The following is a 14,296-nucleotide window of genomic DNA, read 5'->3' on the forward strand; positions in this document are numbered from 1 at the left end:
CTCACACTCTGTCTCTATCAAAAATAAATAAACATTGGGGCGCCTGGGTGGCTCAGTCGGTTGAGCATCTGACTTTAGCTCAGGTAATGGTCTCGCAATTTGTGGGTTTGAGCCCTGCATCGGGCTCTGTGCTAACAAACAGCTCAGAGCCTGCAGCCTGCTTCAGATTCTGTCTCTCTCTCTCTCTCTCTCTCCCTCTCTCCCCCCCTCCCCTGCTCATGCTCTCCCTCTGACTCTCAAAAATGAATAAATGTTAAAAATAAGTAAATGAATAAACATTAAAAAACTTTTTTCTTAAGAAAATACGGATATGGACTGGCTGTCAGGTAGTCATTGGAATAAAGCTTTGGGGTTCATGCTGCTGGGGGCAATAAAGGTGCTGCACCAGTGCAGAGGATAAACTGACCCTGACACAACCCCGTAAAGACCACCAGTGGATGTGGGAGAAGCAAATGTACAAGCTGTGTAGCCAGGGCTGAGACTACATGAGGGCATGGTCGGCTGCACTGTCCCACTGGTTTGTATCATAAAAAGTACTCCTAACAGAAGTTTTAAAAGTCAAGCATTTTTCCAAAACCACTTAATGAGATGACTTTCTACACGTATCCATGTCCCCCAGTTTTTAAAGTGAATTCTAGAAGACTGAAATTCAACCTTCTTTAATATGCAAAACCACATATACTTAATTACTAGATGTATATAAAATAACGCACGTCTACGTAATAACAAATAACAAGCGTTACAAAAAGCCCTGAACAACTGTATTTCGCCCTTCCAAAATAAAAACTCTACACACATTATGGGAAGTTACTAAATTGCATGTGTAAGAAGCAATGTTAACTATCACTTTCTGGACTTATGACCAAATATAACCCTTTTATCTATACTTGGTCTCACTGTCCCAATATTCTATAACGAAAACACATTCTTTCAGTAGTAAAAAAAAATTACAGCTTTCTTATTTGTAACTTGTTTCATTTTTAAAATTTGTTTTACAAATCATAAAAAACTTACAAAACAATGTAACTTATTATGGTTTAAAAGATTATGTGTTCACTTTGTTTTAATTTCCCCAGAAACAAGGTCGGGGAATTCAGAAAGCTGTCATATCAAATGGAGACTGAAGTAACATTAACGAACAGATTTGCTAAACCAAAGTTCAGGGCGAGACACCCACCTGAGAACCCACAGAGAAACCACATCTTCTCTTGAACAGGCCCCCAAGGACAGAGTGCACCTCCTCCCTCCAGGCTCACCGTCACCCATCCCCACCAGCCCAGCCTGACTCCCCACAGTCCCAACGCAGTCCCAGCGCTGTCGTGTGGACCAAGATTCTCAAGCCACAGCCCCTGCCTACAAGGACTTACATATTCATCTGTCATCTTCAGCTAACTTCCAAATTACTTAATAAACATCAACTAACATCACTACACCCCTCTCAAAGACAGTAATCCTGACGTGTGATCAAAACAATCCCTCAAATTCTGTAGATTTCTGGAAAACAATAGAGTTCTTAAGCTCTCCACTCCAGTCCCCAGCCCTAAGACTACTCTCCAACAGCCTGGCACTTGTCCAAGTGTGGCTGCCATAAATTAAGATCCAGGTGGCCTCAGAGCTGAGCAGACACGTGCATTGCTCTTGCAACTTTTCTCCACATCTGAAGTAAGTCAAAGCAAGTATCTCTTTTAAAGTTAGGTAAATACAGGGGCACCTGACTGGCTCAATCAGTGAGCATATGACTCCTGATTTTGGGTGTGAGTTCAAACCCCACGGGTACAGAGATTAGTGCCTGGGTGGCTCAGTCAGTTAAGCATCCAACTTCAGCTCAGGTCATGATCTCACAGTTTGTGGGCTCCAGCTGTGCTGACAGCAGGGAGCCTGGAGCCTGCTTTGGATTCTGTGTCTCCTCTCTGCCCTTCCTCAACTTGCACTCTCTCTCTCAAAAATAAACAAACGTCAAAAAATAAATACAATACAATCTTAATGCAGCACCTGGGAGGCTCAGTTGGTGGAGCGTCCAACTTTGGCTCAGGTCATAATCTCACGGTTCATGGGTCCGAGCCCTGCATTGGGCTCTGCTCTTGACAGTTCAGAGCCTGCCAGGGATTCTCTCTCCCCCCTCTCTCTGTCATTCTCCCAATTCACGCATGCACATTCTCTCTATCTCTCAAAATAAATAAACTATTAAAATAAATAAATAGAATTAAAAGCAAGAGAAAGAAAAAAGGAAGGAGAAAGAGAGTTGCATAAATACAGTGTAAAGGGCAGAAATTTACATTACCTCCTTTCTTTTCTTCTCTCATCCATCCTTTTATCCAGAGCGGCATAAATAGCATCCGCTTCCTCGTCATCTTTTTCGTAGGGCCCACTGGAGAAGAGGCTCCCAGCATAACCATTAAACTGAGGACACAACAACATACTTAGAGGGTCAGCTTTACCCCCAACACAATCCCCACAAGCAGAAACAGAGAACACCTCTAGCTGTAAAACGTTTGTGAAACAATTTTTCTCAATCCGACAATCCCAAACTGAGGGAAAATAAAGTCAGTCATCTGTACTGCTCACAAGTATCATGGGCATGAAAGATAAAGGAGCTACCCAGAGGGGAAGGGACCAAGAGACACAGCCAGTGCAGTGCAGGGTCCTGGACTGGGTGCACCAGAAACAAGACACCAGGGGAAAACGGATGGAACGCAAATGAGGCCCACGGGTTAGGTACACAGCCAACAGTGTTGTGTCAATGTTAGTTTCCTGGTTTCAATAACTGTACTAAGGTCACGTGAGATGAGGAGAAGCTAGTGAAGGCATTTTCCACGCGATTTTTGCAAGTTCCCTGGAAGTTTAAAATCATTTCAGAATTGGGGCGCCTGGGTGGCTCAGTCGGTTGAGCATCCGACTTCAGCTCAGGTCATGATCTCGCGGTCTGTGGGTTCGAGCCCCACGTCGGGCTCTGTGCTGACAGCTCAGAGGCTGGAGCCTGCTTCAGATTCTGTGTCTCCCTCTCTCTCTGCCCCTCCCCTGCTCACACTCTCTCTCTCTCTCTCTCAAAAATGAATAAACGTTAAAAAAAATTTTTTTTTAAATCATTTCAGAATTGAAATTTTTAAAATCTTTTCCTGAGTAAAAATGCCACCTGTTAGAACACACATGAAGAAAACCTCAACTGGCCAAATACTAACTAACTAAGAGAGTATGCACTGAAACAAAATAGAGAATCATCGCCAATTCCACCTGGAATTTTCATTATTAACAACAAGCCAAGACAAAACCCCAGGGCTAGTACATCTCTTCTGAAGAGACAACAGTGCACGTATCTTTGTCTGTCCTGCTCCCTTCCTGCCCTCTGCTGAAGGTACCCTGGGCACAGCAGAGGCGCTAGCTGTACTGGCCTCTCTGAGCCCATCGCCAGAGATGCCAAGAGCACACGGGGTCAAGAAGCTGGTCGGCCCTTCTGGGGACTGGCTGGGAGCGCGCCACAAGTCACCTCATCGTAGTTGGTGTCATTCAGATCCTCATCGTCATCATCCGCAGCTTGGCTTTTCTTCATCTGGTCCCCGACAGTCCTCTTGCCCGGGGGCGCGTGGCGGTCATCCACAGGGTCATTTGCGTCCCGGGCGGGCCCAATGTCTGACCGGGTGGTGAAGCCAGTGGCACTGCAGGAGACCCCAAGACACCCATTTATCCAGGCGAACTTGTTCCTTTGTTCTCCCTCCACAGTCCCCGCTTAATAACCCCTCTTTTTCTTGCATCTCTGGGAAGGCACCAAAGCGCCAAGCAGTAAGGAACCAAGCACGCTGTGCTCGCCAACGTTACTAGTCTGTTCTCTTCAGGACAGAAAGCTTCCGACCTACCCTGAGGAGGTTACCAAGGCCCCACATTCTCCTTGAGAGACTCACCAGAGCATCAGACCTCCCTCTGCCCAGGTTCCCGCCTCCCACTTCCAATAACCTGCTGATCGCGTCCCCTACACATCCAAAGGAGGCCCTCAACCCCAATGTGACCCAACCAGAATTCCTTTTCTGTGCTTATCCTGCAGCCGCCCTGGGGTGTTTCCAAGTACCAGGCGGGCACCAGACCACCGGCCTCACCTCCGTGCCTTCTTCTCCATCCCATCGGTACCAAGTTCTACTGAGTCTACCTCTGAAACCCCTCCTCCCCAAACCCTGACTCCCATCACAGCCGGGAACCAACTTCGCTACCCCTGCCTCTAGCCTTCTTCTCTTTCAGCGCAGTCTGACCATGGCGCTCCGATGGCTCTGTCTCTCCTACAGGAACTCTGGTCCCTCCACCTCTGCACCTTCCACCCAACAGACCCCTTGAGAGTCCCTCAGTTTCCTCCACACCAGGCCTTTTTTCTTCACCACCCAACACACAGTGTCAGTCACACACATTTCTACATCCCTAAATCCCAATCTTCTACCAAATAAGGCTCAAATGCTACCACTCGATAGAGCATTCCCTGACCGCTGGGACCCAAGAGTTCCAAATCTGTTCCTTTTTTAGGGGCACCTGCATGGCTCAGTGGGTTAAGCATCGACTCTTTTTTTTTAATGTTTATTTATATTTGAGAGAGAGACAGAGTGTGAGCAGGGAAGGGGCAGAGAGAGAGGGAGACACAGAATCCGAAGCAGGCTCCAGGCTCTGGGCTGTCAGCACAGAACCCAACATGGGGCTCAAACCCACGAACCGTGAGATCATGACCTGAGCCAAAGTCGGACACTCAACTGACTGAGCCCCCCAGGCATCCCTGCGTTGACTGCTGATCACAGTCTGTGAGTTCAATCAAGCCCCACATCCAATGCCTCACTGACAGCGTGGAGACTGCTTGGGACTCTCTCCCTCCCTCTCCTTCTGCCCTTCCCCTCATGTACACATGCGCTCTCTCTCTGTCTCTCTCAAAACAAATAAACTTTAGGGAAAAAAAGGCTTAAAAAACGAATCTGTTCCTCTTTGTATATTTAGTAATGCAAAGACCTCACCCCTCCTGGTAGGAGGTCTTCTGAAGATGATGCCAGTGAGACTTGTGTGTTCCCCACTCCAACCTTAACCCCCCACAGGGCAACCTGATAGCTTCCCTAAACAAATGAATAACCAAACAAACAGAATGATGATGACTGCTCATTTATTCAACCTCTTGTGACAGTAATCCGTGTGACAGGCACGGGAGACCCAGTCACAAGCCTCACAGATACCCTGCGTGCCTGAGCTGAGAGTTCCAACACCCAGTGTATGATGACCAACACCACGGGGAAAGAAGGGGGCACTGGGAGCCGCCACACAGAGGAATCTGGCCGGGAAAGGATCACTTATGCTTTCGACAAGGGTGTGGGGTCTGCCTGGCCTGGGGAGAGTAGCCGCGGTGTTCCTACCACCCGTCAAAGATTCCCGTAGTCCTCACTGCAGACCTGCTCACAGATCATCTTACAGATCCAAACACGGGCTCACCACCAACGCATGGTCAAAGCCCAAGCCTCGCGTCGTCTAGGGAGCAAGCAGAAGTGGTACTCAGCTCTGGTCCACCCCAAAGCATCATTCTTCTACATGGATTAAACCAAGCCCAGGGACGTCTTGCAAACAGTGTGGCCACAGATCCTAATCTGTCATCCCTCTCGAGAAATCTTCCCCGTCGCCAAGCTCCCCAAATCCGACTGATTCCCGAGGAGAAGCGTCGGGTAGTGAGGACGGTCTTGTCCGGGCCCGGGCCGGCCCCCAGCCCCTCTTCCCCAAGCGCGCGCGGCCCGCTCTGCTCGCCGGGCCCCGGGGCCCGCGCCGCCGGCTCCCTCCCCTCAAGCGCCGCGGCTCGCCCCCAGCCTTACCCCCGGCCCAGCCCCGGCACGTAGCCGAGAGGAGCGGGCATGCCCAAGAACGGCTTCTTCTTCTTGTTCATGGCGCCGGTGACGACCACCGCCGGAGAGGAAGGGGGGACGGAGGCCGCGACCGCAGGCAAAAGACCACAGACGTCCCAGGCTCCTCAGCAGGAAGAGCTCCCGGGCCCTGCGTCACCCGCGCCCCGGAAGCAAAGGTCGCCGGCCGCACGAAGCCCCGCCCACTCCGCATTCCTCGGGCGGAAGTTCCTGAAAACCGACTTCCGGCACCGGCGACGGGGCGGGGACGTGGCAGGCGCACGCGCGGGGCGCCTGATAGTGGGGAGGCGTGCGAACCGCCCAGCTGGAGACCTCCTGGAGCGACATCATCCTGGAAAAAAACCTGCAGGACCTCAAAACTCAGCCTGGGGCATCTTTACTTACTGCGTGCTTTCGACGCATTTCCGAGGAGACCTGCCTGCATGAGCGGGACCCATGGGTCCCCTTCCCGAGTCCGCCTGACCGCCGGGGACCGCTCATAACCAGGCCTAGCCATTCACCTTTCCCTTCAGAATCGTCCTGGCCCTGGGGCAGGCCTTAACACATCTGAGCGGGGCTGCACCTGACTAGTTGTGGACAGCTTGTGTGCGGTGTATGTGTCCTGATCGTGGGCACACCTGTCTGCTCGTGCCCCAGGGTGCCCCAGGGTGCAGGCTGCTGTTCTAGCTCTCAGCGCTCAGGTTCCCCGGGCTCCAGTTCAGGCACCAGTCCCTGTACAGGTTCCACTCCCACCCCCACCACACCTTGAACATGGCAGTGAGGGCAGAAGCGCAGCCCCTACAGGGCCAATTGGCGAAAATAAGTAAAGGCAGTAGATATGTTGGGAACAATTCGGTATGTGGGCATGCGTGGCCACAGCATGTGGGTGAATTCGGTGCAGATCTCTACTTGCGTGTGTTGGTGGACATGGGTACCAGTCAGATCACCTGTGCTCGTGTTTCAGGTGGACATACATGACGACTCTGCATACGTTTCTGTATCTCCGCGTGTACCTTTGCTCATTCTGTGGGACATCCTCCAGCAGCCCACATACACCTGGGGAGAGTGCTCAGACTTGGCAGAGCAAGCAAAACTCAGTGGGTAGCCTCTGGGCAGGGCAGCCCCCGGCCCACCCTAGCACTTCTCAGCGGGGTCCTGGAACAAACACATCCCTCCTGCCTGCTGCAGCCTCCTTGGAGCTTCTCTCTCCTCCCCATTCCCAGCCAACCCCCTTTTGGTGCCACATCCTGAGCACTGAGTCAGATTCTGGGGCTACAGAGGGAAGGGGAGAGACCCTGGCTGTCTTCCTGGAGTTCACATTGTGGTGGGGGTTAAGAGAGGGTCTAGGGAAGCAAGTGCCCATTTGAGGAGAGATCTCTGGATAGGTGTGAAGAATGCGTAAATAAAGGAGTGAGTCGGTAATCTGAGGTAGGAGATGAAGGGAAGTGGTTGCAAGGCATCGGTCTGGCCTTTGACCTGGGCTCCGGTGGACAGAAGATCCCAGGAGCAGGTAGGATACTCCCCTCCTACCCCTTCCTTCCCCGCGCGAAAGATCGCATCTTTATTTTCCTGCCTCAGAAGCCCCTTCAGACGTCTGGATCCCGTATAGGTGCACAGAATCACTGTTCCTTGAAGCCATGCCCAGGTGCGTAAGGTCGTCCCTTACCCTGGCAGACACCCTTTGCATACGCAGACCTGCGCGCCGCCGACACACCTCGGAGCTCCCGGAGCGCGCCCAGCACTCAGGGCTCAGAGGCAGGTGCCTCGCCGCGCAGACTCGCCGGGCGCGGGGACCGGCTCGGGCGCGGGGCCGGCTGGGGCGGGGCAGCGGCGCGCGTTCCCCGCCGGCCACACGGGCCGCCTTGCGCCCGGCGAGGGGCGTGTGCACGGGCCCGGGATCCTTGGGCCCCATGTTCACGGAGCTAAGGACCAAGCTGAGCCCCCCGCGAGGCCGCGCCGGGGCTGTGCGCGCCGGCTTCGGGGAGCGCCGGGATGTGGACGGTGAGCAGGGCTTCGGGGATATCGCAGGTTGGGGGCTCGAGGACCGAGAGGAACGGGGGCGGGAACTGGCGGACTCCAAGTGGCGGCTTGGCGCGGACTGGGGGGCGCGTCCTGGCCGAACGGGGTCTCCGGTGTCTTTGTCCTGAGCTGGGGCGGCGGGGCGGGTAGCCTCGGGCCTCGGGGATCGGCGCACCCTTGGCTGGAAGGAGGTTATAGGCTGGGGCTCCTGTCCTCAGGCTCGCACCATCCTGCGGTCACCTTTTCCCTCGCGCGAGCTCCCCTTCCTTCCCCAGCTCTTGCAGTGGGGCCGAGAGGGAGCCGAGGCCACAGTCGGGCTTGGGCGCCCCCGCCCCATTTTATGCTGGAATTCTGACGTTGGGGTTAAGAGGGAGGGACGGAACGACGGGCAGACGGACGGAAAGATGGAGATCCCTCCTGGTGCTGGGCAGGAAATGGGCGGGGCCCGGCTGTACCCTGACAGGTGCAGCGCGCTCGGTGGCGTCCGACTGGTTCGCCCAGAGCTTAGCTCTGGGGCCCCGGCCCTGCACGGCTCCGCTCGCGAGGCCCTGAGACGCGAGGCCGAGCGGCACAGGCACCTGTGTCCTGAAAGATTTATTAATCTTTTTCCACGATACTAGAAGCCACAACGGGGCAGCCACACCACACCTAGACCTCAATTTTAGAGTCACCTGGTGTCATCCGATTCCAGAACGTTGTAAGAATGAAGGGGGGATGTTAAGTCGGAGGAATCTTAAGGGGTAGAAGGAGGGGAAGTAATGGGTTTTCCCCGATACCGAGACCTCTTGGGCACATCGCCAAACCCTGCCCTCAGTTGTGGCTGCGAGGTGGTGTCCATGGGAGGCAGGGTCTCATTCTACTGCTGAGAGCCAGTGGGGCAGGCCCCCTGGCCAAGAACCTGATTCTGCCTGCTGAGTTGGGGCCTGGATGCTGTAAAGATAAGGGCACACCTGGGCCCTATCTCTCCCTAGGGTTCTGTTGACTTGTGGATACCACACAGAGCCTTTGTCCACCCACCCACCCATCCATCCATCCATCCATCCATTAATCCACAGTATTTCTGGGCACCCCCTTTGTGCCCAGACCTGTGCAAGGTGTTGGGAGGAGCTCATCGGGGTGTCTGCCCTCCCATGACCTATGTCAGCAACAAGCCCAGAAATGAGAGAGAAACTGAAACTTCAAGAGTAAAATGAAGTCTGTGTGGGGAATAGAGGGCGCAAGGTGTCACTGGGCCCTCTGAGCATACGGCTGGCCCCTGCACAACTGTGCTGAGCAGCCCATGCCCTCTGGAAGCCCACTACCCTCAGGAGCTGTCCTGGGCCAAGGGCTCTGCAGCAGGTGGAGGAGAGCCGTCCTGGTTGTTGGCTGACCCGGAGTTCATTCAGGCCTCTTGTTGGTGGGGGTCAGCAGATGAGCAGAGCACGACAGGGCAGGAGCCAAGTCTCAGATGCTAGGTATGGCTGCAGAGACGGGGTGCCCTCACTGGTGAGGGGCAGGCAGCATACTCAGGGGGTTCCCACCATGCAGGCTCTCCCAGGACGTAGGGGCCAGTGCTCCCTCACAAGCAGGTCCTGTCTTTGTGCCCCACTCTGGCTCAGCACGTGTCAGCCCAAGGCAAGGGCAAGATCAGGCCTGACTCAGGATAGCCCCTCGCCAGGCTATAAGTCTGAGGCTCCCTGGTGGGCACATTTCCTCTCTAATCTAAGCACAGTCCTGTTCCCCAGAGTATGAACTGTGTACTCAGAAAAGGAAAGGTGTTTCTAGGTCGTCATCCTTGGGCTGGGTGGGTGCTCAAGACAGCTCTTGTGTACTTCCTTTCTGCCTTTGGGGGGTTGGGAACCTCTAACTGGGAAGGTGGCTCTCTGTGTTGGGAGGGAAGATGGGTTGGGCAGGGAGCTGGTTTGCAGAGAGAGGGTCCTCTGGCCCTGTCCCTGACCACTCTGACCAGGCACCCGTGCTCTACAGCCACGGCACACTTCAGCTTCTGCCGAACCCTCCTGGATCACACAGTGTCCACTGAGAGCATCCCTTGTCACCTGCCTCGGACGCCAGGCACCAGCCTCACGTGGCACGACTCCCGTAGCCAGAGGGCCGCTGGCGGCCGGCCAGTCAAGCTCCTGCAGCAGCCTGGCACAGAGGCCCCCCAGGTACCCACCCAGCATACCCACCTCAGCCCCTGCCCTCCCCATCACCTCACTCCACCTGCCACCCATCTCCCCTGCAGGGCCGGCTATACTCCGACCACTATGGTCTGTACCACACAAGTCCCTCACTGGGTGGCCTGACGAGGCCTGTGGTTCTGTGGAGTCAGCAGGACGTCTGCAAGTGGCTCAAGAAGCACTGTCCCCACAACTACCTCGTCTACGTGGAGGCCTTCTCCCAGCACGCCATCACAGGTACCCTCGGTTGCTGGGGGTGTGAAGGGCGTAAGGATCCCCTGGAGAGCCCCCCTCAGCCTGCCTCAGTTTCTTTTGCTATCATTTCTTCCTGTCTTCTGTTTCCTTCTAGTCAACCTCTCCTTCTAGGTTTGTCTCTTTACAGAATCTGCCATTGCCTTCCCAGTGCATTTCTATCTTTTTCTGGCTTTTCTCTGCCCCAGCTCTGTCCGTCCTTGCCTTTCCTCTGCCTATCCCCCTCTTTCCTCTCCTTATTTCTCTGTCTCTGCCTCTCTTTCTCTTTAAGTCTATGTCCCCCTCTTCTCCCCCCCACTTCTGCCTTGGCTCTTAATGCTCCTTGCGTGTTGACCTTGGCTTGACCCCTCCTCCCCTCTCTCCCAGGCCGGGCGCTGCTGAGGCTGAACGGGGAGAAACTGCAGCGGATGGGGCTGGCACAGGAGGCGCAGCGGCAGGAGGTGCTGCAGCAGGTGCTGCGCCTGCAGGTGCGCGAGGAGGGGCGGAGCCTGCAGCTGCTGAGCCAAGGTCAGTGGGAGGAGCCAGGGGGGCCTGAGAGTCTTGGGGGGGGGCAGGGGGAGAGGCTGGGCCATGGGGCCAAGAGGAGGGTGGGTGAGTTGACCTCAGGGGGGCGGCTGTAGGACGCTGGTAAGGGCCATCCTGTGCCTGGCAGAGTGGAAGATGCCAGAGATCTCCACCCCTCCTCACCCCTACCCACCCCGTAGCCTCCTTTGGAAACATGTCCTAGCTGCTGCCTGAGGCTTGAACCCCAGACCCCAGCACTGTGACCGGAGCCTGTGGCAAGGATGATGCATAGCTGGCACACAGCCCCTCTCGGACCCTGCAGGAGGCCCCAGGGGCTGAGCCCAGCCCGATGGACAGGTGGGACCAGGATTGCCACCTCTGGCTGTGCATTCTGGGCCGTTGAGCAGGTGCGGGCTGCTTGGGTGTGGCCCTTCCTTGCAGGACCTGAGCCCAAATGCACCCTCTGGTGCTGCTGGCAGCGTGTGGGGCAGCTACTTGGAGCCAGAGCAGGGTCTGGTTATCCCCCTAGACTCCCGGGGAGTCCATTTATTTATATTCCCTTCACCCGCACTGATGTCTGTGCCCCTGTTGCCTGCTGAATCACGCTTCCTTTGGGCATCCTGCCCTCCCCCAGGGCAAGAGGTCTGTCTGTCTGCCCATTTGTCCAGTTCTGCACCCTCACCCAGCATCTAGAGGACAGGCGGAATAAGCTGTGGAAGCTCCCTCTGGCGAGTGCCCTCCCCTGCCCCACCCAGATAATCAGCAGCAGCCGCATCCCCAGGCACACCATGCCAAGTGCGTGCCCTCGTGATTTCTGAAACCCTCGCCACGCCCCCATCTGTTCCCGGGAACTGTGGCAAGAGAGGTCTGGGGGTTGCTCAGGCACCCAAGACCTAACCCAGCACTATGAGCACCCTATGACGGGGATCAGACCTAGCTGTCTCCTGGCCTTGGGTTTGGGTGTCCCCCCTCCTCCCACGGTTGCGGAGGCTGCCTCTGAGGGACAGTTGTGGGCATGTATTCTCACTGCTCCTCTCCCAAGAAAATCTGAATTCACACAAGAGACTGTCCTGAGGGCTGTGCCCCCGACCCCTGCCCACCAGAGACCCAGCCAGCACCTGAGCAACCACTCTGTGAGCCAGAGGGCCCAAGGTTTGGGACTGGTGCTGCCCAGCAGAGGGACAGTGAGGGCAGTCCTGGTAGCCCCCACCTTCTTGTTCCTCTGCCTGCCCACTCCCCTAGGGAGCCCTGAAAATCTCAGGGATTGAGGCTGAGCCTCCAGCCTCCTCTCTGTGCCCCAAGCCGGCCTCCAGATGGGAAGTGGCTTGTTGCAGGTCCCGAGTGGGATTTGGATAACTGGCCTGGTGCCCCCTATCCCGCGGGCCCCAGTAGGAAGCCCCCTCGTCCTTTCTGGCCACCCTGATTGCCACAGCCTGCCTTGTGCCATCACAACGTTGTCTTCTCCAGGGGGCCCTTCCTATCACTGCCGCAGTCTTCTCCCTCCTTTGTCTTGCCCCCCACCCTGCCATGCTTGTCTTGTCTTCTTTGTTTTGCGCTTTTTTATATTCTGACAAAGACCAGAAATAAACCTGGTTCTCAACTGCCCCAGTGTGGTGTTTGGCTCAGGCCAACTGGGTGTTTGAGAGTGGGAAGAGTCCTGGATGAAGGGCCCCTGGCTGTGGGAGGAGGCGGTGCCCGGTGCCCAGTTCAGGTGCCTCCACAGGGCCACTAGGGGGCAGTGGTGTCGCATCTTGACAGCACACCTGTTTACCCCAGGGCCTGGTGGGGAATCCTGGGCTCAGCCCTGTGGACTGCAGCCAGATGCACGGACACAGGTGAGTTACTTTCCTGGGGCCTCCACAACGAATGACACCTGGGAAGCTTAACACAACAGAAACTGATTTCATCACAGTAATGCAGGCTACCAGTCTGAAAACCAGCAGGACCACAGTCCCTCCCGGAGCACAGGATAGAACCCTTCCTCACCTCTCCCAGCTTCTCGCGGCTGCTGCGGGGATCCCTGGGCACATCACTCCCATCTCAGCCCATCGTGGTCAAATCACCTTCTGTGTCATATCTTCCTCTTACAAGGAAACTTGTCGCTGGATTTAAGGGCCACCTGGATAATCCCAGATGATCTTCTCACCTCAAGACCCTTAAGATCTGCAAAGACCTTTTCTCCAAATAAGGCCCCATTCGTGGGTTCCAGGGATTTGACATGGCAATCTTTGGAGGGCCCCCATTAAGCCCCTGACACAGGGTAATGCCCTAACATAGGAAACACATGGGTCACAACAACACCCTGACACATGTGCCCACACAGCAACCAGACACATGGTAATGCAGAGGCAGAAACTGACCACGGGAGTCTGGAGACACAGAGACACAATGATGCTGGTTTCCAGATCCACAATACACCATGATACCCAGTGACCCGCTAACATAAACACAGGGGGCACAGGACACACAATGTCCCGACATCCAGACATTCTATAGCCTGGAGACACATCTGCTAAGGTACAGATTTCCCTACACACACACACACACACACACACACACCTTCCAACTAGTCACCTGGATACTAACATACAGATAGGCATGTTTTCCCCTAGTATGGGACACATAGACATAACCCTGACATCAGACGTCTACACAGGAGACTGCCCGGCACACGTGGTCACTAAGGCACACACCTATCAACAGACGTGGACGTGCTCCATGCGTGGACATGCAGACTTACACGGGGAAAGATGACAAACCTGGCTGGGTCTCACGCACTGACCCCTCCCCCAACCCTGGATGTCCTGTCCCCAGGGTGGACACGGTCAATGAGGGAAGGACATTTCCTCTTCCTCCTGGGGCCACATGGACCTTTCTCTGGCTCTGATTTCCAAGGGAAGTTCTAACCCAATGAACGCTCCAAAGAGGGCCCCTACCCCCTCTCTCTGGCAGCACTTTGTGCCAGCCATTAGAGAAGCAGGTCTCAAGAGTCCCCATGAGGAGAGGCAGACCCTAATCTGACCATGTCTCTTGTGCTCTGCCCTGAATCTATTGCAGGGTAGACAGAAGGGTGGAGTGGGGGTAGGTGCCGGGGGTGGGAAAGGCTTCAGGGAAGGAGGTGTGTCTTGTAACTCTGTTTCCCAACTAGCACCTCTTCCTCTGCTTCATTCACTCCCAAATCCTGGTAGCAATGGTACCCCATTACCCTCAGCCCTGATACCAGTGTCCCCTGGGTTCTGGGGCACGGCAGAGCAAGGCACTGGCCCTGGCCACCCCCACCCGAAGCAGACAGAGGCTGGTCCAGTGGTCAGTAACCCCATAGAGCCCATGGCCTCAAACTGCTCCCCCAGCACTGTTAGTAGCCAGGCGGTCCCCTGACTGTGGCCACAGGCAGAGGTGGTCACAGGGCCGGTTGGAAGAGATCCAGATCCTGCTTTGCAGGCCCCAATCTCCCAGGGGCCAGGAGTTCAGGCTACCAGAGGACGGTGGTCTCCATTGCTGCACCTTCCTGGGGCCAAC

General features: G+C 55.4%; 2 protein-coding genes across 4 annotated transcripts in view; one reads left to right on the top strand and one right to left on the bottom strand.

The window, feature by feature from the left end:
• PRPF6 (pre-mRNA processing factor 6) overlaps window positions 1-6,010 on the bottom strand; it is a 46,991-nt gene extending 40,981 nt beyond the window's left edge. The window contains exons 1-3 of the mRNA XM_027046748.2: window positions 5,817-6,010; window positions 3,485-3,653; window positions 2,282-2,400 (exon numbers count right to left, since the gene is read on the bottom strand). Of these exons, the coding sequence (XP_026902549.1) occupies window positions 2,282-2,400; window positions 3,485-3,653; window positions 5,817-5,887 (359 nt within the window). The 5' untranslated portion in view covers window positions 5,888-6,010. The remainder of the gene's footprint in view (window positions 1-2,281; window positions 2,401-3,484; window positions 3,654-5,816) is intronic.
• A 1,597-nt stretch (window positions 6,011-7,607) lies between these two features.
• SAMD10 (sterile alpha motif domain containing 10) lies at window positions 7,608-12,380 on the top strand. 3 transcript variants are annotated; one of them, XM_027046750.2, is made up of 5 exons: window positions 7,608-7,844; window positions 9,828-10,009; window positions 10,087-10,258; window positions 10,640-10,780; window positions 10,978-12,380. In XM_027046750.2, exons 1-5 carry the CDS (start codon window positions 7,754-7,756, stop codon window positions 10,998-11,000), a joined length of 609 nt encoding a protein of 202 aa, XP_026902551.1. In that variant the 5' UTR covers window positions 7,608-7,753; the 3' UTR covers window positions 11,001-12,380. The 3 variants fall into 3 exon arrangements, with proteins under 3 accessions (XP_026902551.1, XP_026902552.1, XP_026902554.1); XM_027046753.2 differs by lacking the exon at window positions 7,608-7,844 and adding an exon at window positions 7,879-9,316; XM_027046751.2 differs by lacking the exon at window positions 7,608-7,844 and having other exon boundaries at window positions 7,874-10,009.
• Window positions 12,381-14,296: the final 1,916 nt, after the last annotated feature.

Source organism: Acinonyx jubatus, chromosome A3 (genome assembly GCF_027475565.1).
Source record: "Acinonyx jubatus isolate Ajub_Pintada_27869175 chromosome A3, VMU_Ajub_asm_v1.0, whole genome shotgun sequence".
Lineage (NCBI taxonomy): Eukaryota > Metazoa > Chordata > Mammalia > Carnivora > Felidae > Acinonyx > Acinonyx jubatus.

Excerpts from the sequence above, each read along its gene's own strand:
- SAMD10 (XM_027046751.2), top strand. The coding sequence starts at position 9,590 with ATGAACTGTGTACTCAGAAAAGGAAAGGTGTTTCTAGGTCGTCATCCT. Across the intron at positions 10,259-10,639 it reads CTCCCAGCACGCCATCACAG|GCCGGGCGCTGCTGAGGCTG; the intron begins GTACCCTCGGTT and ends CCTCTCTCCCAG. Across the intron at positions 10,781-10,977 it reads CCTGCAGCTGCTGAGCCAAG|CCTCCTTTGGAAACATGTCC; the intron begins GTCAGTGGGAGG and ends CCCACCCCGTAG.